Genomic DNA, 27,841 nt, shown 5'->3' with positions numbered 1-27,841 from the left:
TTGTGCGTGTAGCCCTGCTGTCTGCGGGTAGCCTTCCCTGATGGCTTGTATCAGCAACTGCGGGAACAGGCGGGGTACTTCACCATTGGGAGGCTTTCCCTGCTTGTTCAGCTTGTGTACTGCGCGTAAGATCCTATGAGCATGGTGGGTCCTGCGGGAGCAGATGGCCTTTGCGCAGACGTCCCTGTTCAAGGTGAGTCTTGCGGGACCAACTGGTCTCTGCTGGGACCTACCTCTTCACTGCCCATGCCACCACCACAACAACAACGTCTACAAATTGTAGCGAGTAGAAGCGAACTAAGGTTTCGATTCAAATTTAGGTTAACATATATTAAAACCTTCAATCTCTAATTCAAGTTCTAGGGTTTTGTTAGATTCAATTATATGGTATAAACAAACACTTGGTGGCGGAAATCGATAAGAAAATACTAACCCTCGCTTCGATTCGTTGGCTGGATTCATCTGAGGTTGTGGTGTAATGACTGAGGTTATGATTCGAGGCTGGCTATAGGTGGATAACAAGGTGTTGGTTGGTGGCTGATGATGGAGGTTGTGATGCAACGGCCAGGGTTACGGTTTTGGGTTGTGTGGCGGTGGTGGTCGGCCACATTTCCAGCGGTGGTGTTGGGGTGGGTGGTGACCAGAGGAGTGGTGGTTGAAGAGGAGAGAGAGAGAGAGAGAGTTTTTATTTTTAAATACATTTATGTTTTTATTTTAGGTATTAAACAAATAAATAACATGAGCAAAAAAATGTGCATGCATAGATGAAAAGACCAAAAAACCCCACATGCGACTCACGTGACGATATTTAACTGAGCTTTTCTAACCCCGTTAGCGTAAATGACATAACGTGTAGGAAAAAAATGCTTAAAGGACACCGCCTGTAAACAAACTAATAAAAGGACATGAGCCATAAATTGGCTTTGTTTAAATGACAAAATTTGTAATTTTGTCCCCCAAAAAAATATTCTGATAGTTTTTGTTTACAATAATAAAATACGATATAAACATTTTTGAAATACTTCTCATTCTCTTGAAAAGTTGAGCTAAGCTGAGTTAGCTCATTAAATATTTGTGACGAGCTTGAATTGAGTCTAGCATGGTCCAATTCAGCTCGTGAACAACATTATCGGCCCTTATCTGCAAATTATGGTTTGTTTAAGGAAAAAAATTCGTGAGGCACTTCTATTGGTTGTCGACGTGCATGCCTTGTTCATAAAGAGTTACTAATCCGAATTTGATTATATGATATTTGATTAATCAGAATATGTGATCTACTTTAATAAAAACAAGTATGGAAAATAATGAGTGAATTTGTTTATGCCGGTTTAATGTTGTAATTATCAGTTATGGTTTGAAGTGACGGATTTAAAATGTTAGAAATTGGACGTTTGGATGTGGACGGAAGACTTGTCGGGCAAATTTACGATCGCCTCTTTGAAGAAGTCCTTATTTAACGCGTCTGGCCCGATTACTAAGTTGTGGTATTTATGGTGGTTATGCAGAAAGTGCTAAACATCTGCTTACATCGTGCCCTTTGGCAGTTCAAATTTGGCAATTCATAGGCTCGTGGCGCACGATCCATCAGGTATACGTATTCTCGGTTCAGGACCACCTTTCCTTGAATTATTGCTCCCCTTGTGCAATAATTTTTGTGACGCATTAGTGTATTCGAAAAGCAAGGAATGAAGCAAAATTTTCCAACAAAGAAGCATCGGCACTTAAGGCAATTGAAGATTTGAAGTCGTCAAGCTGAGTTGTAAAGAATGGTGTAATTTTTCTTTTTAATTTCCTCTCTTCCGTCTCTTTAGCGTCCAGCTCCTGGCTAGTCCGGTCAGTTTTTAACAAAATTTACTATTCAGAAAAAAAAAACATTAGTCGACTATAAAACGAATTTTTTTAAATCAAAATAATCAACTTATCACAATTTGTTATAGCAAACTCAAGTGAACATCACACCATCACCATCAGTGACTGGGTTATTGCAAGAACATATCATTAGTGGTTTAATTATGAACATACAATCAATATATCATAAGTGATTACAATATCAACAGATTATTATGCACATAATATAATGTAAATTATACAAGATAAGAAAACATCCATATGATACTTATGATAAATTGAATCAATGTCAAGTGCATATACTGAAAAAGAAAAGGTTGCAAGTGTATGAAGTTCATTAGCTACAACTCAAATTGGTTAAAAACTCAAACTCTACAATCTAACATATAAAAAAATATATGAAAAAAAAATTAATAATTCCACGTTAAAAATGGGGGTCATCTAGATGAAGGTTAATAATCTGAATAAGATGAGATCGAGCCCGGTTTATCGCAGCAAAACTGAGACACAAATGCTCTTCAAGATCAGTTAACTGTTTTTCAAAATAAATATGATTCCTTTTTAGCTGTCGCGATACCTCCATAATAGAATGCATATCTTTACCCCTCCATAAACCACTGCCTATAAATCGTTTGTTAACCTCGATATCCGAATACAAATGGTTCACAAGGCGTTCGATTGTAATAATATCTTCATGTAACACAAAAGTCCCCCTTTGCGCAGCATCTAACTGTTGAAGAAGATATTGTTCTTTTTTCTCCATTTTTGAAGGAACGAATGCAGCAGGGAGAAACATGAAAACCGCAAGAACGATAAATGCATGCCTTGCAATAATCACACCGGCTATAATAACCCCAACAGTTATACTGATTAACCCAACCGCTGACCCTATGGTGACCCAATGAAGCAAATGAATACGAGAGTTTGACTTTCTTACAAGACTCTCGAGTTGACTATTGAGGTCAGAGAAGCAATTGCGTGTTCCACACACGTTGCGGGACCCAGGGATGGGAAACGGGTTTTCAAGTTGTTCATATTTTAAGAGAAGGTCAAAGGCTCGGTTGCATTGCGGTGAGGATAACGCGTCGGTTTCGGAGTCTAATGGGAGGACATGTAGGAGGTCTTGTAAAGGTGCGATTAAGGTGTGGGCCCGTCGGATGGCTTGGGTGAGGTCTAGACATAATCGGGCCTTGTTTTCACTGTGGTCAAAGAATGACCATAGTAAGTCGGTTATGAAACCGGGCTTAGCGCGTTTAAGAATGTTTTCAACGAAGGCACGGTTCGGGCGGAGAACTTGTGATAAGAGTTGGTCTTGTGTAATCTCACCAGGTCGTTCGGTTTCTATATCAAGAAAAACCCGTATTTCACTATATGAACTAGTTTGTAATGCTGATGTGTACTCGTTGGTCACGTTGAGAATTGTGGAAGCTTGTGATCCTGAACTTGAAGTTATACCAGATGAGCTGCCTGTAAAATTAATAAAACAAGTTAAACTACTATTAATTAAATTAGATATTTATAATAAAGAATGTTAAACTTGCTTAACAGGATTACCTTGAAATGGAAGTCGGTGAGAACGAATATTGTCAGCTGATCCAGGCTGTGATGGCCGCAAACAATGAAGCATTGTCAACTCTTTAGTCAAAATTATTGCTATCTGCAATAAGATCAAGCTGTGAATCTCAACTCTAACATACGAAGATAACAATCAAACACGTAATCAATTATCATGACCAACAATCGATAATAACTAGGGTCGTTCAGTATTCAAATCGGACTCAAAAAACTCGAAAATTCGATTCGAACTTTAAATCGAATACGAATTTATGATTTTCAATTCGATTCAAAATTCGTATTCAAATTCTACATTCTATTTTTATTTTATAAATATATGCATAATGATATAAATACGTATATATAAAGAGAGAGACACAACTAGAAAAGAGCTTCTAATAAGAATTTACAATCTGACCTTAATAATCAATGTAATGATCAACTCAAGAAACAATTACCCAAAATCACTAAATGCGTAAATTATAAATCCGTAATCTAATAGTCAACTCAGTTTCTGTATTTAATTTCTAGTTCATATAGTTTGTTACTCCGTTTAGGGATTTGTAAACTGGGGGTGTTTAGCTCAAATCGTACTTGATAAACTAAAAGTTCGATTCAATTAAGTAACTGAATTTGGAATCGAAATCGAATTCAGCTTCAAAATTTCAAAACTCGATTTGATTATTCGAAATTCGATTCGTTCATAACAGTTATTTCTGTACAAAGAATGAATACCTACAAATGCTAGAACACAAGAGCAATTTCTAAAATTAGGGCAATTTGAAATCAACTGTATCCTTCACAAAGTTCTCGAGTAATAACAAATTTCTAACTAATCGAACAAATTTTAGTTAAATCACTCGTTCGGATTAATAAAACCTAATTTACGACAGCAAGCAAACCAGTATGGAACTTACAAGGGGATAGATAATTAATTGAAGTGTCGAATGAGAAGAAAGTTAAAAGTATCGAAACAAATAATAAACCAGAAAGGAAGTAAGAAATAGGTTCACGAACCGATCACTAAGAACCGGTTTGGAACCGATACTGAGGAACCTATTTATGCATGCTATTCTATTATGTATCTCATCATTAGTCGTGCATACGAGCCAAGCCGCTCGATAGCTACTCAAGATCAGCTCGTTAAAAGCTCAAATCAAGCCGAGCTTAAACAAGCTCGAGCCTAAAAATAAACTTGCTTAATAAACGAGCCTGAGCCCGAGCTTCACTTGTCAAGCTCGAGCCGGCTCACGAGCCTAAACAAGCTTATTATTATATATTTTATTTAATATATTAAATATATATTTTTATAAAAACAAAATAACACTAATTATAAAAAAATGAGAACGTAAGGAACGTTACCAACTACAATATCAATCTACATAAACAATGATTTATATTAACAAAGAAAAAAATCTAAAAATTACAACAAAAGAATCAAAATCAAGAACAAAATAATAACAGCAAATACCAGCAAATATTTATAAAAGCAAAAGAAAAAAAATCTAATAACAACAAAATATAAATCAACACATACTTATAACGTCTCATAATCGAAAATTAGCAAATACGAACAAAAAATAACAGCAAACACCTATAAAAATAAACCTAATGATAACAGCAAATTGGTTCTCACTGTTTTCATGTTAAAGATAAAATGTATTTGATCCTGTTTCTATATTATTTTATATATAAAAATTACAATTAAAAGATACACAAAAAGATAAGTATAACTATAAGTAAAATAATTTATAAACTATAAACGAATCGAACCCGAGCCGAGCTTGAGCTTGAAAAACTACTCACAAGCCGAGCTCGAGCTTTAGAAATAGAGCTCGAAACAAGGCGAGCTTGAAAACACAAGCCGAGACTTGTTTACACCTCATCATATGAAGATAACAATCAAATGCATAATCAATGATCATGATCAACAAACAATAACAACAGTAATCATGTACAACAACAAACAATAACCAAGAAATCTAAAGTAATAACACCTCTCTAACTAATCGAAAAAAAAAACTTAAATCACTAGTTTGAATTCATAAACCCTAATTTACAACAGCAAGTAAACCAGCATGAAACTTACAAGGGGATAGATATTTAATTACTAGGAAGAAAGTTAAAAGTACCTAAACGAATAATATTCCGAAAAAGAAGTAGGTTCATGAACCAATCACTAGGAACCAGTTTACGAATCGGTTTCCAACTGACGCTCACAAACCTATTATGTATGATATGTATTATTATATTATCTATCTCAGCATTAGGGGTGCAAATGAGCCTAGCCGCTCGTGAGCTACTCGAGATTAGATCATTAAACTTAAAAGCTTGAATCAAGCCAAAAGCTTAAACGAGCTCAAGCCTAAAAATAAACTTGTTTAATAAACGAGCCCAAGCCGGATCTTCACTTGGCGAGATCTAGCCGGCCTACGAGCCTAAGCAAGCTTATTATTTATATAACTTTTATTTAATATATTAAATATATATTTTTATAATAATTATTAATATATGAAAAGTTTTATGAAAATAAAAGCAAATAATTATAATATGTTATATAAAAATTGTAACCAAAATATACACAGAAAAATAAGTATAAGTGAAATAATTATCAAATAACAAATGAGTCTAGCCCGAGCCGAGTTTGAGCTTGAAAAACTACTCATGAGCCTACCTCATCATATTAAGATAAGAATAAAAGACATAAATCAATAATTATAATCAGCAAACGACAAAATAAAACAGTAATGCTGCAATAGAAGATGATCTATTTCTGAAATTAGGGCACAATAAGCTTACTTGTGGTTCAATTTCTAAAGCAATAACACCAAATCTCTAACTAATATAACAAACTTCAGTTAAGCCACCAGTTCAAATTCATAAACCCTAACAGAATCAACTGAAAGTAAAAAAGTACCTAATTAATAATAATAATAATAATAATAATAATAATATTATTATTAGGAATTGAAAGTTAATCGTCTTGAAGAAGCTTGCGGAGGCGAGATTTGACGTAATCGGAACGGGCTTTAGCTCGAGCTTGTTGAGGTTCGATGTTAACGAATGAGAGGTATGCTCCGGCGGCGAAGAGACTGACGCCGGTGATGAAGACGATGGCTGAGCCGGCTAGTTGGTTTCTCGTCGGTGGGGACGACCAAAACACCATTGCCTTGCCGTGTGGTGCAAGTGTGGCTGCTTCACAGTGTTAAGTTTTGAGGCAGTCCGACTTTTGTTCATATAAAGTGAAGTGTTTGGATACTTGTTTTGACTAGGCTTATCACGTACGCATTAGTGACTTCGTGTAGTCTATATATCACTTAAAAAACATTTGCACCCCGTTGGATTATTATGGCTAGCTATTTAATAAAATAAATATGAATAGGACCTCACCCTCCAACACTGAGGAGGCGTCACGTGTACTAAAGAATAGGGGTAAATAAGTTTGATGAAATTTATAACTCTAGACAGCAAGTCACATATTATGATGTTATATGATGTATACGCATTGTGTAGTGGTGGATGTTTAAGTTAGAGGCACTGTCAAAAGTCATGATGCACTCGGTTCAAATGCTTTAAAAAGTTCATTTAAAAATAATACTATGAACTAATGTATATTTTTTTTTCCTGATCTTATGGTATATTTAAAAAAAAACTAAGTGTGTAAAACGTTTAAAAATACAGTAGTGATCTAAATCATGAATGGAATTATTTTGTTGCACCATTGACGTCTTCTTTTTTATGTGTGCCATTCATCTATCTTAATTATATTTGACTTAACCAGTTAGTTATTTTCATGTAAAAGATAATCTAATCGTAAAGACAACTCCTAGTTCGTTATCATCCGACTTCTAAAATTCCAAAAGTCTCGCCTTGACAATGTTACAACTAAAAGTACCGTATTTTCTTATATTATATGATTGTGAATTCATAAAATATAAATAATTTCGATGGCCATAACAACTTTAAAGAAAACCAAATCAGGTATTTCATATTTTTATTTTCGAAGACCTAATAGTAATTGTCGCATCATACCCTTTTTCATCTCTTAAAAGCCTAAAAGTTAAGAAAATCTAAATGTTTCGCAACCTACATGTCAAAAACTAAAAACCACATATCTTTGTAACTTAATTTTTAATGAACATGTACTTGTTCGGAGTTAAAGGTGCACAAATCAGGTTTTTCAAATACTCAGTTTCGGGTATGAAAACGGGTTCAGGTATGACGGGGTATTGGAAAATCAGGTATTGGTAATACCCGGGTCAGGTCCGGGTATTGTCTCTAAAACCATGCCATGTGCATCAGGTTCGGGTCGGGTATAAAACCGTGTATTTTAAAATCAGGTATATGAATACCCTACTTTCGGGTAGTGAAAAATCCTACTTTCGGGTTTTTTCGAGTATAGATTAAATTTTTTTAAGTGGTTGCACTTTTTAGTGGTATTTTAGGATATGTTTTTAATGCATTTTTCGGGTAATTTTAGGTATAAATCGGTATTTGAAAAACCTGGTTTTGGGTATTGGAAAAACCCGGTTCCGCGTATGGAACTGGTTCCGGTTTTCGGGTATTGGGTATATATCGGGTCAGGTTCCGAGTACGGATTTCGGTACTAAAATGCATACCATATCCGTACTCTATGGGTCGAGTATTAAAACCCGGATATAAAAAATTCGGTTCTGGGTATTTGTTTCAGATCCGCTTCCGGGTTCTGATTGTTTGTGCACCTATATTCGTAGCTATACAACTATACTACACGTCTACACATAGAGATACATAAATCGGTTAACCGGTTAACCTATAACCGGTTTTTTTGCTAACCGGTTATTTTTTGGCGGCCAATAACCGGTTTTACCGGTTTCTCGGTTAGGGTAGTAACCGGTTTTGACCGGCTGGAGAAGCGGTTTTGACCGGTTAGGCCAGACCGGTTAACCGGTTCATAACCTGTTTTTTATAAAATAATAATTAAAAAAATCGGTTAAACGGTTCGGTTAACCGGTTTATAACCGGTTTTGAAATCAAATATACAAACCGGTTACTAACCGACGGTTAGGATCCGTTAGTAACCGGTTAGGACTGGACCGGTTACTAACCGGTTAGGACTGGACCGGTTACTAACCGGTTAGAAACCGGTTAACCGGTTATGATGTGCACCTCTATCTATACATGGTTATTGTTCAATTGATGCTATGATTCTGGACTATCTAAAGCCCACCGATGTGTCCAGCCCAAATGGGATGCCTTTTTATTTTTCAAATTTAACCGGATTCATACACTAAAATGTATAAAAGTATTTATGGTAGTCATATCATTTAGAATATTATTATATCATTTTGGTTAGATTATTCGGGTTATCGAGTAAGACCTTACCAGCTGGTCAGACCATTTGAGTACTTCTAAAGTGTCTTAATTTGAACCGGCCAGTGATGATTCATACTAATAGAATCATTAAGTGTTTGGGAATTTCTGCAAACGATTATCTTTGGATATTAGAGAGTCGTGCAAACACTATCAGATCAAAATTATTTATGGTTCTCAAATATTTTGGATGAAACTCATATTTGAGAGCAAGAATCAAGTATGGATTTATGTATGTTATGATGAACCAGAGAAGTTACGTATGATCAAGATAAATGATATATTATGGTTGGGTCAGTTATAACTGTTTAGCAGTTATCACAACATGATTGAAATTCAAAATACCAAAGGACGCTCCTGTTGTTTCATTAAAATTAATACATTTCTAATACGACTTTAATGAAGTAACAAATGTCTGAAATAAGAAATTTTCAAGCTGACTTGGCAGCTCAACCCCAACCAAGGACGCTGCCCTTGGACCCTATCAGGGATGCTGCCCTCGGACCCTCGCCAAGAGGGCATTGCCCCTTGGAACCCCCATGAGTTAGGGGCTTCACCCCTAAATACCAATTTGATTATAAATTATAATAAGATCAAATAAGATGCACCCCGCACCCGACTTATTCATATTCGTATTACAATTAATTTAATCAACAAGTTAATCCCTAATTACATTAAAATTAACAAAATTAAGTTCTACTGATAGTTACCTCAATTTTTTTAGTTTTTTTAAAATCTCATCAACTTGCTCGTTACTACTTTAAACTCCATACTTTGTGTATTTTAGACTTTATTCGTTAATATTGAATCGTTAATATTGAAAGTTGCCACAAAATAGATTATAGTTGAAATTATTTATTATATCATACATATCCAAATCAGTAAAATATATTGTTTAAATCAAGACAGAAGCCAAACGGGTAACAAGTTGCGCCGCTAGCCCTTTAATTACAAAAATCAATCTTTTAAAAGCTACATTGATATATCATCTGACTTTTTAAATCAGTACAACATGTGGAGCAAAAAGACATCTATTTTTGATAATCGGCCTTGTTTATTCAATTGAATATAAACAACATCAATTTACCAATGTATAAATATGTGATACCTTTTTAAGTACAACAAATCTGCACACTCTCTAAACTACTTCTAAATCTACACATATACGTTGATCACGAGATTTGGACCCTTAGCATTTGAAATGAATAATCTCTCTACCCAACAACTTATATAATTATACCAAGGGCCTTTTGGTATAACTATGTGATACCTAATCATATTATGTAATTTAAATATTTGTAACAAAAAGACGTTTGTTTTATTTTTCTTGACAATTGCTTATAGTATTCATAAATGAAGGACATATTCAAATAGCACGACATATATATTAAATAAACAAGATTATTGTTTTTTATTAAGTGGTTTAATAAACGAATGTGAATTTGAAAAATAAAAAGCAAAAGACGAATGTAAATTTTCACCATCTTCTAAATCGAAAAACAGATTATTATTTTTTTTTTAAAGGTAATCCAAAATATCCAAATTTGTGAACAGTCGGGACTTGGGAATTGTATAAGGGGAAAGTGAATACGGGTTGTCAACCATGTAATCTTAAACGTAAAACCAATCAGAACTACGTAGTTTTGGTTTAAACCTCCTTATTTATCTAAAATCATTTTATTTTTTATAAGAATCTTAATTTACTACTATTGAAAATGGAAAACGTTAGCTGCGCCTTCTTCCCCAAATTCCACAAAAGAACACAAAACAAGTTTTTCTTCTTTTTGGATCTTACTCCAACATCAGTCGGCTTTCAATTTCTTTAATTATTTAAGTTTTTTTTTTTTTTTTTCATTTAACTTCAGTACTAACATCAATGACAATAGATTCTTACATTGGTGGTTCACAATTCTTGGATTATTTTTTTGTTTCTAATGGATTTTAGGTTTCTGAATTAATATATCAATGAATATATTGCTTAAATATTAAATAAATGAAACACCAATTATCCAATAAAGCTCAAGAACCTCATGGAAAGAATTGCAAAACTTTTTACTCTGTAAAACCATAATAGCCAAAATTAATCATCTATCTAAGCCTTTGTCTTTGATTTTTGGGATGAAAATCTTCTTAAATAAACATTCCAATTACAGAGTTGACATGAAATTATTGTAAACATGGAAAGAATTTAAAATAGATGAGATATTTAAATCAAAACTACGTAGTTTTGATTAATTTTGCGTGTAAGATTACACGGTGTGACAGCACCGTTGTAACAACTCGGATTTTTTTTTGTTTATGTTTGGGTTATTTATACAAATAAAATACCCCAATTATCAAGCTAAATTAATTATTATAATATTATAACCTTTCAACCCAAACCCATATTCGTTACCCTGTATTTGACCCATCTCATACCCGACGACCCGTTTATCAAGCTTGCACCACAATTATCGTCCTAAACTTGGAATTGATATCAAGGGATCATCCTACGCGTTATAGCCACTCCACCGACGTTCTTAATTTGGAAAACTCAATCTCGTTAATACTAATTTGCTAACAAACAGCCTGTCAAGTATCATAACATCAATATACTATTATCTATTGTTAAACAATACAATTAATCACATCCACAGCTTCTAACCAAGACGACGATCATTAACCCCATCGTTGATTAAATCATACTGGCCTGCAATATCGATTTTTGATGTCGAGTTGCTGTCGGGTTTCACTACTGCTGTTCACCATCAATACCTCATCGTTTATGGTAATTATTTTATGTAACTGGTTCGTCTTCAGTCACTGATTATTAGCCCTATCAATAATTTAGAAAACAATTAATAGATTGAGTTTTTAGGGTTCTTGATCAAATTGGGGGTTAAGTCTACTGGTGTATATAGATTCTTTAGCTGCGTATGTTAAGAACTGACTAGCTAGTGCAGTTGGTTTTATAGGTGCGTTCGTAAACTGAGCCGTCCAGGGGCGCGGGTTCGAGCTCTGGCCCCTTGGCCAGCCCAGTTTTGTTTCTTATTTTTCTTAAAAGGGTTTTATGGTTAAATTAATTTATTATAAATAATACTAAATATCAAATAAACATTTTCTTTATTAAACTAAATTATAAATAATACTAAATATCAAATAAACATTTTCTTTATTAAACCAACATCTTGAAGTTCATTGTTTTTTAATAAGACTATTAAAAACAATGATCGTAGAGTTCAATCGTTCAATTAATAAACATTATATTCTCAAACCATAACTCAAATCACTTCGACACTTTAATTCATTACACGTGTTTTCTCATTATTAATTAATTATTATTATATTATTTAACTAGGAATCCTTATCGGTGTATCCCGAAGGGTTCATCAATCTCACATCATCATTCCTTTATTTCGTTCATCCGATCAGGTGAGTAATCACTCCCCTATTTCACTTGTTTTCAAATGTTTTGGTGACACTTGCGTACCATTTTTCAAATTATTTATCTTATTATTTCACAAACGCAAACTGTGATCTTTGTGTTGTGTATCAATTGAATGACTGTTTGTTACTTGCTATTTGCTTACTTGCTTACTTGAATCGCATTCGGAGAGGTCCAACATAATCTCATTATAGTATGATCATACGACCGTCGTAGTGACCGGAGCCCGATCGCATTGGCAATGGTTTCACCGACACTCATTACTTGCTTCACACTTTCATTATTTATACTCACAGATAACAGTTTTGCTTATTTTTACTCTATTATTTATATCATTATATATTATCATTTTGTTTGTGTCAAAATTGGTGAATCTACTCACTCAACATGTATTGTTGACATGTATATATATTTTGTACGCATTTGCAGGTTATAGACCGGATTGTTTATCGAACTGAAGCTCACGTAGAGATGACCTTAGGATGTTAAACATAAAGAAGAATAGTTGGTTTTGTATTGTAATTTTCTCTATTTTTGTAGTACTTAAATGTTTCGTTGACAATTAATAAATTAATTAGATATTGTCGCTTTACAATTGCATGATAGTACCTTGCGAGCTGTGGCAATCATCTCACGCCCCGGCATTTCCACCGTAGGTTGGGGTGTGACAGATTGGTATCAGAGCCGAAGGTTTAAGACCGTTAGTGGTGCCTTAGTAACATGCTTAGGAACCCCATACGTGCTTATTTGTTTACCTGATGTGTTATATTTGATTGTTTACAGCTTACGTTATTGCCTTGCTAGATTAAGTACTAATTTAACTGCTTAGTTAATTGTTTATTTTATTGTCATGCACACACACACGACTCCGAAGCTACGCTTCACTCTCAAAATATTTTATTACTCCGAGAATATGTCTCATCCTCAATATATATTTATAACCTCGAGGCTATGTCTCAAACTTAAATATTTCTATTGAATTTTATTAGATTGTCTTTTATTGTCGGAAACTTTCTTGAGAATTTCTTAGCTTTGTATTTGCTCTTTTTGTTTAGAATTAGGGAGTGTGACAAGATTCCCCGCTATTGTGGGAATTGTCAGGCGACCGACACTTTAAGCGTTTAACGTAACCGGCTAAACAGTTACACCCTTTTATTGTGTTTTATTATTTTTAAAATTTTTAGGCGGGTGTAAAACCCATGGGAAGCCATGGACACGCCGGCTGTACATTTGCATAATTTGTTAGATTTGCGATATTTTGTTGGAACATTATCATCCGTGGTGATACACTAGATGTTTCAACTACATATGCCTGAGTTCGTTTATTCGTTATTTAGTTTGGTCGGTCAAATCGCCATATAACGCTCATGGGCCGACAAACTTAACTGATTCGTTAATGCGTTAATTGAGTTGGGTCATTCAAATTGCCATGTAACGCTCATTGGAGGCTAACTCACTCATTTGTTTAGGTTTTGGTATGCTAATAAGTTGGGGAAACAAAATGCCATGGAAAGCTCATGGGAAACCCAACACCTCGAAGAACATTCGTTAATTGTTTATTTGTTTAATTTTATACGAAACAATTTATGATTTGATTTAACTATTCAATTATCCTATTATTCTATTGTTAAATTATTCAATTCCTTATTTACTAAATCATTTTTTAATCCAGATTTATTGATTCGATCTACTCATAAACTCAAATCATTTTTATTCCTTGATCGGATACAAATTCTTTGTATATCTGGATTCGGTTATCACGAGCCAAACAAAACAATTTACACTCATTGAAATCGGTTTCACCTATTCATCCTATCACATTATTATAGTATCAATACCTCAATTAATTTAAATATTATCGCACAATTTAAGAATCAAATGGTTTTCTTATACTCATGGTATCACATGTATAACTTATTAAACATATTTCAAGCATTCAACCTCAAATTCTAATTTGTTAAATTCATGCCTGGTTGTTATATAATTAGGGAAACTTGAAATTTATTAATCTCACTTTTTTTATGTTGGTTGATAATAATATCATTTATGAAAATTGCCTTCACTAGTTCTACCTTTCACACTATTTGTTTTAATTCGACCCATGATAAGATATTCTGAATTTTAAACTAATGTTTTAACGCTTTTGCTCTGAAAAAGGATACGAGTCGAGTGATGTAAAATTTACCTCAAAACGATGCTCCGAACGAATAAACGACGCTTCAGTTCGGGTGTTTAAACTTTCAATTAATAAAAATCAAGCCGTTTGGAGTACCGTTTCGAGATAAGTTTTACATCAATCGACTCATATCCTTCTTCAGATCAAAAGCCTTAAAACATTAGTTTGAAATTTGTAGCCATAATCGAATGGTCAGGTAATCTTATCCACTAACCATAACCGGTAGCTTTGTTCGGGTATGGTTAATTTCAGTTAGTATTTTTGTTAATGGTTCGCTTTTCAGTTATGGTTCTTTTTCGTTCACCACTATCGTTACTCACAAAATCAATTTATAAGTTGAAAATTGAATAATATGCATATCTATTGCTTTAATTGTGACAAGTAATACACTTATATAACCGCATAATAATATTTTGAGTAAAGTGTCATTTTCGTCTTTATGGTTTGACAAATAATGCGAATTTAGTCTAAAACGTTTATTTTTGCATATGAACCCTCTACGTTTCCCAGTTCTTGCCAATTGCATCCAAATCACTAACCTCATTAAATTTAATCGTTAAGTCAGGGGTAGACATGTCTTTTTACTAACCCTTTATTTATTATAATACTTATTTCAATGAACTACGGTTTTCGTCCCTCTGGTTTGTCCAAATATGCAGTTTTAGTCAAGTAGTTTCAAATTTGCAATTTTCTTCCCTATGGTTTCATTTTACTTGCAATTAAACCGTATTCTCTAATCTCGTTAAGTCTGGTCGTTAAACCCATCAGTATGCCCATGACATGAGGGGCAGTTTTGTTTCTTCTTTTTTTCCTTTTTCCTCAAATACACCCCAGCTCCTCACGTGAGGGGGCTTGCGAACTAGAACTGAGATTTATTTAGGGAGACAGGCGATAAAACTGATCGTCAGGTGAGGGGCACGCAAATGGGTTAATGACAAAACTTAACGAGGTTAATAATTTTGGACTTTATCAAGGGGTTTTGATAAGGGTTTTTAGTTAAGGTTTTACGTGGGGATTCTTCCCGCGGTTTTCCTAATGTCACGCAGAAATTTCCCCCGACTTTTCTGCTTGATCTTTGGGTATGAAGCGGGTAGGTCTGTAACCTCCTCGCAAGTCAGGAGCGTTGAGTCCCACTTGTGTGGATTCTCCATGAGGTTTTGGTAGTTTTGAACATAGTAATCAATTATGTTAAAACCACCAATTCCATCTTGGAGTTTCAAACAATATAGTTCTCGATGTTCCCGCTATGCGGGGATGTTATTCCCGTTTCCGCAAGCATGGCCCAGAAGATCCTTCTTGGTTTGAATTCCCTGCGGAGCGCTAAGTATGTGAAGGGTTTTGCCTTGACACTGTACCCGCACTCGTCTTACGGTTACTTTACTTCCAAGGTATTCCTGGCGTCAATTCCCTGCGGGTGCTAAGTATGTGAAGGGTTTTGCCTTAACACTGTACTCGCACCTGTCTTATAGTTACTTGGTTGCCAAGGTAAGGGGTATTTTCCCGCTTACTTTTGAATCTTTTTGAAATTTTTGAAATTCGAAGAGTTGGTGAAAGGATAAGAACAGTCCAAACTGTTTGAAACGTCGTCCGACGGTTTCTTCTGACAGTGTCAGGACGTGCAGGAAGTTATGGCGACGTGACAGTATATGGTCATTCCAGGCGCTTTTTCAGGCGCGTGGGCGCGAATTTTCGGGCGCGTGGCCGCGAAATTAATGGCACGCGTCCTTTCAACAGCTGTTGCCAGCTTGCTCATTGCCACGTGTCATAGTTTCATTGCACCTGCGATTTCTCTCTATTCCGCATTAAATTCATCGCATTAAATGCGATGAGTATATAAAGGGGGAGAGGGTTCTTTGCAATCCACACTTTCACTTCTCTTCATCTTCTAAACGATTTCCGGCGAATACTCACTATTCCGTCGAGCAATATTCTGAAATCATTTTTCTGTATATCCAAACATGTCTTCTTTTGCCGAGGAGTCTGACGTGTTCGTCGAGAATCCTTCGTCCACTTCTGATAAGGATGATAAGAGTACAGCTGGCGAGTGCCAGTGTGCTCTTCCGGCCGACCTGTATCGGCACGTCGTCCGGAAGTTCATGCTCGAGTCGTTCGAGCCTGAGTTTCCGGAGCCACACCAGACGGTGTACGATGCCCCCCAGGGCAAGATAGGGATGTACGCTGCATTCTTCGTTTATGGGAATCTCAGGTTCCCATTGACGAAGTTTGTATACCGTGTCTTGGAGAGGCACAGCGTGCATCTGACGGAGGTACACCCGATGGCGATCGCCAAGATCCGCCACTTTGAGTGGGTGTGCCTCATTCTAGGCGTGGAGCCCCATGCTGACCGGTTGATGACCTTCTACTCTTGGAGGTGCATCCAGGGGTGGTACACCTTGGTCAATCGGATCAAGGGGTTGAAGATCTGCGCTACCGAGCGCAGTCTTTGGTCGTGGAAGCGTGAGTTTTTTATATCTCCGCTCGCGTCATCCCCCTTGCGATGACCTTTAAGAATGGGAGAGCACTCCCCGCCCTTCACGCCCTCAACTACCAGGAGGCGGAGTGGTTCGCCAAGATCTCCCGGGTCCAGACTCCGGTATACCGCTTTGCGGAGTCTGGGATGGTGATGCTTGGGATGAGCCGGGTGTGGAAGGAGGCGTCACAGGTTCCCATCGTCCTCGAATACGGTTTGAACTCTGTTCCTTACGGTATGCTCTTTCTTCTTTGTTTATATAGGTTTGTCTTCTAACTGTTTGTTTCTTTTATTTCAGAGGGGAACGACTTGAAGTCGCTCCTGCATCCGCGGGAGGCTGATAGTCCCGCTCGGATGGGTACTCGTGCTCTAGATGAGAACGAGTTGCCCATTCTTGAACAGACGGCGGATCGGTTCGTGGAGGTCTACCCGCCAGGTCACGAGATCCTGAGCGCCAGACGGCCAGGTAAGGAGTTATTCAACCCTCGACCCTCAATGCTGAAACCTCTGCTGGAATTCCTCTAATCTTGTGTTATGATGAGGAATCCGCAGATGGTCCTCCGTTGGTGCGGAAAAAGAAGGCTGCCGGCGGGAAGGGGAAGGCGAAGGTGGCCTCCACTGCCGATCCGGTGCCTCGGTCTGATTCAGAGACCGAGAGCGAGGAGGTGGCGGGGAACCCTGGTGGTGATAAGACCACTCTTCCGGAGGCTGCGACGACTGTCACCTCCGGAGAGCCCAGGATGACGACGGTGAGCGGCGTAAAGAGGCCGGCTCCATTGGGTTAGTCCCCGCCTGTTCGCACTTTTAGGCTCAAGAAAACCCGTAAGTACAAACTTCCTTTACTTTTAACTTCATAGCTTTCCATCATTAATACTTATCTTCTTTGTGCAGGCGTGGATTCTACCGCATTCCAGGGTGGAGCGGGGAGGAGCACCTCCGGACCCATGACGGTAGGCTTGGTCAGCCTACCTGAGGCGACGACAGGCGGCTGCGCCTGCATCGAGTCTTCATGGACACATCATACGACGATGCCATGAGCGCAGCCCTCAACGCTTCTCATGAGGATGGGGAAAAGGCCGGCTTCCTGCATGGTCTAGGGTTCGTTGAGAAAGGCATTCCGCCTTCCAACTTCCCTTTGTATGATGTGGATACTGAAGCTGTTTATGACCAAGCAGTGAACCAGTACGCCGCCTTCCCGCATCCGGTGGTGGAGAAGGTGAACGAAGTTGCTGCTGCTGATGATGGGCTAGCTATCCTTAAAGCTTTCCTTGAACCGCCACGCTCTACTGATGGTGCGGGTCCAAGTGGAAGTGGTCCTAAAGCTTGATCCCGAAGATCCCTTTCCACCATTAGAGTAGATTTTTATTTTTGTATAGCTTCTTTTGTATGCGGGTATGCACCCAGCAATCTTTGTAATATTTGAATTTTGATGGAATAAAGATTATGTGCTAATTCCTTGCCTTGTTTATTTTACGCATGTTTTGATTTAACTTAGCAATTTCTTTAGTACTTAGATAAGTTAACTTTTTAACGTGGCAGATTATAAGTTTATGCTTCCTCTTTCATGATTGTGCGGGTATGACCGTCACTTACACTTAGGATGGCTTAACTTTACGTATATCTGACCTGCGTGGAAGTTTTCCTCATCTTTTCCTTTGAAATTTTCTAAGTGTTTAGAATAAGTTAACCTTTGAACGTGGTAGATAATAGGTTGAAGTTTTGCTTCCTCATTCGTGATTGTGCGGGTAAGACCGTCACTTGCACTTAGTAGGATGGCTAAACTTTGCCTACATCTGACCTGCGTGGAGGTTTTCCTCATTCTTCTGTTAGAAATTTTCTAAGCATTTTGAATAAGTTAACCGTTCGACGCGCGGTTGTCAATAGGTTAGTTCAGTTTCCTCTATCATGATTTGTGCGGTTAGGACCGGCACTTTCATTTAGTGGGATGACCAAAGTTTACCTATGACTGACCTGCGTGAAGGTTTTCCTTTTGAAATTTTTACCGTTTTGTGTTTATGCGGGTTTTGCCGCCTTCCACACGTAACGACTTACTTCTTCCCATATTTATGCGTTGAATACCGGCACATCAGTGTGGGAAGTTCATAAGTATAAAGGTAAGGCTATCAACATATTGTGAAAGGAGAATCATTTCCATTAGAAGTGGCTCTAGGCCTTTTCTTTACAAGTTTGGAATTGATCTACATATAACATTTGCGTAATTGAGCTCCATTCCATGTTCTTGGGATGGGAGTGCCATCGAGCCTTTCGAGCCGGTATGCGCCCTTTCCCAGAACTTCTTTGATAATGTACGGCCCTTCCCACGGGGCCAGTTTTCCTGGGCGTTGTTGGTTCGAAGCCTCGTTGTTACGCAGTATGTAGTCTCCTACATTGAAGTTGCAGAGTTTTACCCGCGTGTTGTAGTACTTTTGCATTTGTCGCTTGTAGTTCTCTTCACGCATTGCGGCTAAGTCTCTGCGTTCCTCGGTTAGCATAAGGTCTAACCGTCTTTCCGCATCATTGTCTTCTGGCTGAATCAAGACCCTTGGTGAGGGTAAACAAATTTCGACCGGGACCATGGCTTCAGTGCCATAAGTGAGACTGAACGGGGTTTCTCCCGTACTGGCCTTTTTCAGCGTTCTGTTTGCCCAAAGGACGTGTGGAAGCTCGTCCACCCAGCCGGATCTGTGTTCCAAGAGTCTTTTCTTTATGCCTTCGACGATGCTCTTATTTGCTCTTTCTACCTCACCATTACCCTGCGGGTGCGCCACTGAGGTAAAAGTGTGGGTGATTTGAAGTTCTTCCAGCCACTTTTGTAGCTTCTTGTCAGCAAAGTTGGTGCCGTTATCGCTCACCAAATTCTGTGGAAGTCCAAAATGACAAATAATAAATTCCCAAATAAATTTTTTTATTTGTTTCGCGGTTGTTTGGGCTAAGGGTTTTGCTTCTATCCACTTGGTGAAGTAGTCGATGGCTACCACTAGGAACTGAACATTTCCTGCTGCTATAGGAAATGGGCCTGTTACATCGATGGCCCACTTCTGAAATGGCCATGAAGAGGTGACTGGAACAAGTTCATTCTTCGGGCGATGCGTGTTGGGTGCGTAGAGCTGACAAGACCTGCACTTTCTGATGTATGCCAGCGCATCCGTATGCATCCCCGGCCAAAAGTATCCCGCGTTGTTTAGCTTAGCTACAACAGCGCGTGGACCTGCGTGTACTCCACAGATGCCTTCGTGTACTTCCCTTAGGAGGTAGTCAGCATCTTGGTTGTCTACACATCTTAAGAGTGGGCCAAGAAAGTTACATCTGTAAAGGATGTCATCGATGAGTTGATAATTCAGTGCTTTACAGCGTAGTTTTCTTGCCTGTGTTTTTGACTCTGGTAGTGTACCTGCCGCAAGGTATTTTATTATTGGTGTCATCCACGTTTCTGTGCCGGTTTGGATGACACAAATTTCCTTGTGCGGGACTGAAGGTGCCTCGAGGAGTTCAATGCGGATGTCCTTTCCCAAGTGGGTGAAGGCTAATGATGCAAGCTTTCTTAACGCATCCGCAGATTTGTTTTCACTACGCTTGACGTGTATGACTTTGCAATCGTTAAAATCGCGCATAAGGGTTTTTGCTTGTGCGAGGTATAGGGCCATTGTGTCGTTCACGGCCGTGTACGTCCCGTTGATTTGGTTGGCTACTAACATGGAATCCACGTGGGCTTCCAAGTGTTTCACTCCCATCTTACGCGCAATTCTCAGCCCGGCCAAGAATGCTTCATACTCGGCTTCGTATTCGTACTTGGAAAATCCAGTCGAATAGCGTAAGTGTATTCTTGGCCTGCTGGGTTGGTTAGTTTCAGCCCTGCGCCTGAACCCTCGTTACTGGCTGCTCCATCAGTGTAGAGTCGCCAGACATCATTGATGTCCTGTGCTGGAGAGGGTTGAGCCTCTTCCTGGCACTCTTTTTCCCGCGATGCAGGCACTTCCGCAATAAAGTCGGCCAAAACCTGGCCTTTTATGGCTGGTCTTGGCTTATACTTTATCGCGTATTCCCCCAACTCAATTGCCCATTTGGCTAGGCGTCCCGATAACTCTGGTTTGCGTAGAACGTTTGCAAGTTTGAAGTTTGAGAGAATGGTGATTGGGTGACCGTGGAAATATCGTCTTAACCTGCGTGAAGCGTGTATAAGTGCTAAGACTAATTTTTCGAGGGTAGAGTACCGGGTTTCTACGTCTGTTAGGATACGGCTGACATAATAGATTGGCATCTGGATGCCTTTCCGTTCAACTAGCAGGACCACCCCGGTTGCTCTATCTGTTGCGGAAAGGTATAGGATTAACTCCTCCCCCGCTTTTGGTGCTGTGAGCGTTGGGAGTTCGATCAAGCGTGACCGAATCTCTTGAAAAGCTGCTTCCGCTTCTGGTGTCCAGCGGAAGTGCGTTTTCTTTAAACAGTTTCTCAACGTTGACACGAAAGGAAACGACTTATCCGCGTGGTTTGCCAAAAAGCGATTAAGTGCGACAAGTCGTCCATTCAGTGTCTGAGCCTGTTTGATGGTAGTAGGTGATTCCATTTTGATAATGGCTTCGACCTTTTCAGGGTTCGCTCTGAAGCCATCTTTAGTGACGATGACCCCCAAGAACTTCCCTTCTTCCATTCCAAAGGCACACTTGCTCGGGTTGAGCTTCATGTTTATCTTCCTGAGCGTGTTGAAAGTTTCTTCGATGTCTTTCAACATCGCTTTTGCGTCAGGGCTTTTGATGACCAAGTCATCCATGTAGACTTCCAAGTTCCTCCCTATTTGGGCATGAAACTGGTTGTCCATCAGGCGTTGGTATGTGGACCCGGCATTCTTAAGTCCAAATGGCATCATTTGATAACAAAATGTGCCATCGGGCGTCCGAAAAGCGGTTTTGTCCTGATCATCAACGGCCATGTGGATTTGATGGTACCCCTTATACGCATCCAGGAAGCATTTAAGGCGAAACGGTGCTAACGAATCCACCTTAAGATTAATTTCGGGTAACGGATAACAATCTTTGGGGCATGCTTTGTTTAAGTCCTTGAAATCTATGCACATGCGCCATTGTTTGTTATTCTTCGGTACCATAACGGGATTTGCAACCCATGTTTGATATCTGCTAACGCGTACGATGCCTGCGTCAAGGAGTTCCTTGACTTGGGTTCTACACGCGTTAGTTTGTTCTGGCCCCATTACTCTGCGCTTTTGTACGACTGGCGTAACAGCCGGATCGCACTTGAGCTTATGCTCTGCCTTACTTCGGGGTACACCAGTCATGTCAGCTGGTGTCCACGCGAAGATGTCAGCGTTTTTCTGTAGTAAGCGTTTGAGTAAGGTGCGTGTGGGATCAACAACTGTTGGGCCAATGGTAACGGCCTGGTCAGGGTATTTGCCATTGAAGGCCCATCTTTCCGGTTCGGTGATGGTTGGTTTAGCCATCTTTGGTTTGGGTTTAGATGAGACAGATGCGATGCATACCTGGGGAATGCCGGTGATCATCGCTACACCCCCAGCTGTTGGCCATCCCATCATGCCATGGACTGAAGATACCACGGCGTTGAATCTTGCCATCCCGTCTCTTCCGAAGAGAATGTCGTATGTGTGGTGTGGCTTCCTCATCACGACAAAATCCACATCTTCTGTGCGTGAGTGATTCCCGTCCGTAAGAGTGACGGGGAAAGATAGGATACCAAGGGGGTGTTTGTGCTGCCGTCGAACCCTTCCATCGAGGCGTAGACCGTTTCCAGGCGTTCCTTGTCTTCGTCATCTAGCTTGTCGAAGAACTGCCTGTACATCACCGTTGACGAGGCGCCGTTGTCAGCAAGAGTGCGAGAAGTGATGTAGTGCCCCAGCTGGCTTTTGATGACGATAGGGCCTTCTTTGCTGGGTCCTCCTGGCACTCGCGGGAAGCGCACCTCAGCTTCCTTCCACGCGCATGGTTCTGCCGCTCGCCTTTTTCTTCCTCTGATGTTGCCATGAACCATGTTGATGCTGATGTCAACGGGCTTTCGTCCGTTGCCTCTGTACCGGTTATCATTTCTTCCTCCCTTCTTGATTGATGCCACAAGGTGTGCAAGTCTTCCATCCTTGACGAATGTTTCAACAATATCCTTCAAGGATGTACACTCCTCCGTACTATGACCTTTTGTCCCGTGGAAGTCACAGGATTTGCTTTGATCCGCATTAGGTCGCTGCCGGATCATTGGAGCTTTTGGCCATGGTAGTTTTTCGGTGGCAAATATCTCCGTGACGCTTTTGGTGAGTGGCGTCCACCGGTGTTTTCGGCTTGAAGGGTGTGTGTTATCCCTTCCGCCAACAGGAGAGCGAGAGCTGGATGAGGTGTCAAAGTTTACCCTTGACTGCCAAATACCTAGCTTCCTCTTTTTGTTCTGCCGGGCGATCCGAACATTGTTTTCTCTAGTCCTTTGCGTGTAGAGGTGTGTACTCTGGGGAAGATCCCTTCCCAGTTGCTTCTCCGTCTCGGCAAAGCGCTTGGCCGCCGTCATGATGGCATCCCATGTGGATGGCATGCCGTCCTTACCCGTCAATGTGCGGATAAGCTCTGGGTATTCGGCGCCCTGGATGAAAGCGGCGCGAACAAGATCTTCACTTATGTTTCCCAGACTCAGCTTTTTGGAGTTGAAGCGAGTGATGAAGTCTAGCAAAGATTCATCCTCCTCTCTAACGCAGTTGAGGATCGTCCACTGTTCTTCAGTATATTTCCTCTGTTGGCTGAAGTGTTGGCTTAACTTGTTCTGAAAGTCCGCCCAATCATAGATGTGGTGGACCGGTAAACGATCGAACCATGCCCTGGCCGCTCCAACCAGAGTCATCTGGAACATATAACACCACGTGGGTTCCGTCCAGTTACTGACGGTTGCCCCCGCAATGAATCTGTTCAAGTGGTCGTCTGGGTCGGATAGACCATCATAAGTGCCGATGTTGGACATTTGTTTGGCACTTCTCGGGGCGATTGCTTCCGCAATGTCCCTTGCAAACTTGACTTTCCTGCATTTGCAGCAGTTGATCTAAAGGTTTTGGAGAAGTCACATGGGTTTCTCCCCGCGTTCGTTGGTTTAAAGGTTTCTCCAAAATTACTTGTCGGTTGGAAGTCCGTTTCCTTACGCTTCCCTTTTGCCTGATGGCGAGGGTTTGCGTCGGTATCGGATTCTTCCCGCTCATCGTCCGAGTACTCGCACTCACTGTTCATGTTGAGATGTTGGCGAGTACTGCCGAATTTGTCAGCCTGTTGAAGTGAACGCAAGCGTTCATCCAACTCAGCTTGGAACTCTTTCTGACGCAAGTGTTTGGGAATTTCTGCAAACGATTATCTTTGGATATTAGAGAGTCGTGCAAACACTATCAGATCAAAATTATTTATGGTTCTCAAATATTTTGGATGAAACTCATATTTGAGAGCAAGAATCAAGTATGGATTTATGTATGTTATGATGAACCAGAAAAGTTACGTATGATCAAGATAAATGATATATTATGGTTGGGTCAGTTATAACTGTTTAGCAGTTATCACAACATGATTGAAATTCAAAATACCAAAGGACGCTCCGGTTGTTTCATTAAAATTAATACATTTCTAATACGACTTTAATGAAGTAAAAAATGTCTGAAATAAGAATTTTTCAAGCTGACTTGGCAGCTCAACCCCAACCAAGGACGCTGCCCTTGGAACCTATCAGGGATGCTGCCCTCGGACCCTCGCCAAGAGGGCATTGCCCCTTGGAACCCCCATGAGTTAGGGGCTTCACCCCTAAATACCAATTTGATTATAAATTATAATAAGATCAAATAAGATGCACCCCGCACCCGACTTATTCATATTCGTATTACAATTAATTTAATCAACAAGTTAATCCCTAATTACATTAAAATTAACAAAATTAAGTTCTACTGATAGTTACCTCAATTTTTTTAGTTTTTTCAAAATCTCAGCAACTTGCTCGTTACTACTTTAAACTCCATACTTTGTGTATTTTAGACTTTATTCGTTAATATTGAATCGTTAATATTGAAAGTTGCCACAAAATAGATTATAGTTGAAATTATTTATTATGTCATACATATTCAAATCAGTAAAATATATTGTTTAAATCAAGACAGAAGCCAAACGGGTAACAAGTTGCGCCGCTAGCCCTTTAATTACAAAAATCAATCTTTTAAAAGCTACATTGATATATCATCTGACTTTTTAAATCAGTACAACATGTGGAGCAAAAAGACATCTATTTTTGATAATCGGCCTTGTTTATTCAATTGAATATAAACATCAATTTACCAATGTATAAATATGTGATACCTTTTTAAGTACAACAAATCCGCACACTTTCTAAACTACTTCTAAATCTACACATATACGTTGATCACGAGATTTGGACCCTTAGCATTTGAAATGAATAATCTCTCTACCCAACAACTTATATAATTATACCAAGGGCCTTTTGGTATAAATATGTGATACCTAATCATATTATGTAATTTAAATATTTGTAACAAAAAGACGTTTGTTTTATTTTTCTTGACAATTGCTTATAGTATTCATAAATGAAGGACATATTCAAATAGCACGACATATATATTAAATAAACAAGATTATTGTTTTTTATTAAGTGGTTTAATAAACGAATGTGAATTTGAAAAATAAAAAGCAAAAGACGAATGTAAATTTTCACCATCTTCTAAATCGAAAAACAGATTATTATTTTTTTTTTAAAGGTAATCCAAAATATCCAAATTTGTGAACAGTCGGGACTTGGGAATTGTATAAGGGGAAAGTAAATACGGGTTGTCAACCATGTAATCTTAAACGTAAAACCAATCAAAACTACGTAGTTTTGGTTTAAACCTCGTTATTTATCTAAAATCATTTTCTTTTTTATAAGAATCTTAATTTACTACTATTGAAAATGGAAAACGTTAGCTGCGCCTTCTTCCCCAAATTCCACAAAAGAACACAAAACAAGTTTTTCTTCTTTTTGGATCTTACTCCAACATCAGTCGGCTTTCAATTTCTTTAATTATTTAAGTTTTTTTTTTTTTTTTCATTTAACTTCAGTACTAACATCAATGACAATAGATTCTTACATTGGTGGTTCACAATTCTTGGATTATTTTTTTGTTTCTAATGGATTTTAGGTTTCTGAATTAATATATCAATGAATATATTGCTTAAATATTAAATAAATGAAACACCAATTATCCAATAAAGCTCAAGAACCTCATGGAAAGAATTGCAAAACTTTTTACTCTGTAAAACCATAATAGCCAAAATTAATCATCTATCTAAGCCTTTGTCTTTGATTTTTGGGATGAAAATCTTCTTAAATAAACATTCCAATTACAGAGTTGACATGAAATTATTGTAAACATGGAAAGAATTTAAAATAGATGAGGTATTTAAATCAAAACTACGTAGTTTTGATTAATTTTGCGTGTAAGATTACACGGTGTGACAGCACCGTTGTAACAACTCGGATTTTTTTTTTGTTTATGTTTGGGTTATTTATACAAATAAAATACCCCAATTATCAAGCTAAATTAATTATTATAATATTATAACCTTTCAACCCAAACCCATATTCGTTACCCTGTATTTGACCCATCTCATACCCGACGACCCGTTTATCAAGCTTGCACCACAATTATCGTCCTAAACTTGGAATTGATATCAAGGGATCATCCTACGCGTTATAGCCACTCCACCGACGTTCTTCATCATCATCATCATCAATCATACCCAGTAAAATCCCAGCGACAGCAAAGCTATAAGTAGGGTCTGGGAAGGGTGGGATGTAGGCACACCGTACCTCTATCCAAAGGAATAAAGAGGTGGCTTCCAGAGAGACCCTCGGCTCTAAGTACATGTGTATGAAGCAAAATAAAGGAAATCAAAGTTTAACAGCTATATAAAAATTACTGCTAATTATAATAATATTAATAATAAGATCACAGTTTAACAGCTATATAAAAGCTAATAATAATTATAATAATAATAATAATATATGTAAGGGAAATACCATTATGGTATGTGACCTAAATAAGTTAAGTCTAAGCCCTAAGGTATTCAATTCTCTCTAAAAATCCTTAACTTTAATTCTACTTCTCCACGAATTCCTATCCTCAACCATGTCCTCGGAGAGGTTTAGGTCTATCAAATCATGCCTAATCCTCTCATCCCAAGTCAATTTCGGTCGTCCTCTACTCCACCGACGTTCTTAATTTGGAAAACTCAATCTCGTTAATACTAATTTGCTAACAAACAGCCTGTCAAGTATCATAACATCAATATACTATTATCTATTGTTAAACAATACAATTAATCACATCCACAGCTTCTAACCAAGACGACGATCATTAACCCCATCGTTGATTAAATCATACTGGCCTGCAATATCGATTTTTGATGTCGAGTTGCTGTCGGGTTTCACTACTGCTGTTCACCATCAATACCTCATCGTTTATGGTAATTATTTTATGTAACTGGTTCGTCTTCAGTCACTGATTATTAGCCCTATCAATAATTTAGAAAACAATTAATAGATTGAGTTTTTAGGGTTCTTGATCAAATTGGGGGTTAAGTCTACTGGTGTATATAGATTCTTTAGCTGCGTATGTTAAGAACTGACTAGCTAGTGCAGTTGGTTTTATAGGTGCGTTCGTAAACTGAGCCGTCCAGGGGCGCGGGTTCGAGCTCTGGCCCCTTGGCCAGCCCAGTTTTGTTTCTTATTTTTCTTAAAAGGGTTTTATGGTTAAATTAATTTATTATAAATAATACTAAATATCAAATAAACATTTTCTTTAATAAACCAACATCTTGAAGTTCATTGTTTTTTAATAAGACTATTAAAAACAATGATCGTAGAGTTCAATCGTTCAATTAATAAACATTATATTCTCAAACCATAACTCAAATCACTTCGGCACTTTAATTCATTACACGTGTTTTCTCATTATTAATTAATTATTATTATATTATTTAACTAGGAATCC

General features: G+C 38.3%; 1 protein-coding gene and 1 pseudogene across 2 annotated transcripts; both read right to left on the bottom strand.

Annotated features, from left to right (window-relative positions):
- Window positions 1-2,272: 2,272 nt before the first annotated feature.
- On the bottom strand, window positions 2,273-3,696 carry LOC143553783 (UPF0496 protein At3g19330 pseudogene; annotated as a pseudogene). Its single transcript, XR_013138897.1, has 2 exons — window positions 3,403-3,696; window positions 2,273-3,315 (listed from the first exon to the last, which is right to left on the bottom strand). The product of XR_013138897.1 is annotated as a UPF0496 protein At3g19330 pseudogene (transcript).
- A 2,646-nt stretch (window positions 3,697-6,342) lies between these two features.
- Window positions 6,343-6,624, bottom strand: LOC143553784 (uncharacterized). The gene has a single exon (XM_077043690.1). The coding sequence runs from the start codon at window positions 6,566-6,568 to the stop codon at window positions 6,377-6,379; it is 192 nt and encodes a 63-aa protein (XP_076899805.1). The 5' UTR covers window positions 6,569-6,624; the 3' UTR covers window positions 6,343-6,376.
- Between the last annotated feature and the right edge of the window lie 21,217 nt (window positions 6,625-27,841).

Source organism: Bidens hawaiensis, unplaced genomic scaffold, assembly GCF_021521415.1.
Source record: "Bidens hawaiensis isolate Kalapana, Puna unplaced genomic scaffold, B.hawaiensis_p1.1 tig00017358_1, whole genome shotgun sequence".
Classification (NCBI taxonomy): domain Eukaryota; kingdom Viridiplantae; phylum Streptophyta; class Magnoliopsida; order Asterales; family Asteraceae; genus Bidens; species Bidens hawaiensis.
This window is presented reverse-complemented; position numbering and strand designations above follow the sequence as displayed.

Excerpts from the sequence above, each read along its gene's own strand:
- LOC143553784 (XM_077043690.1), bottom strand. The coding sequence starts at position 6,568 with ATGGTGTTTTGGTCGTCCCCACCGACGAGAAACCAACTAGCCGGCTCA.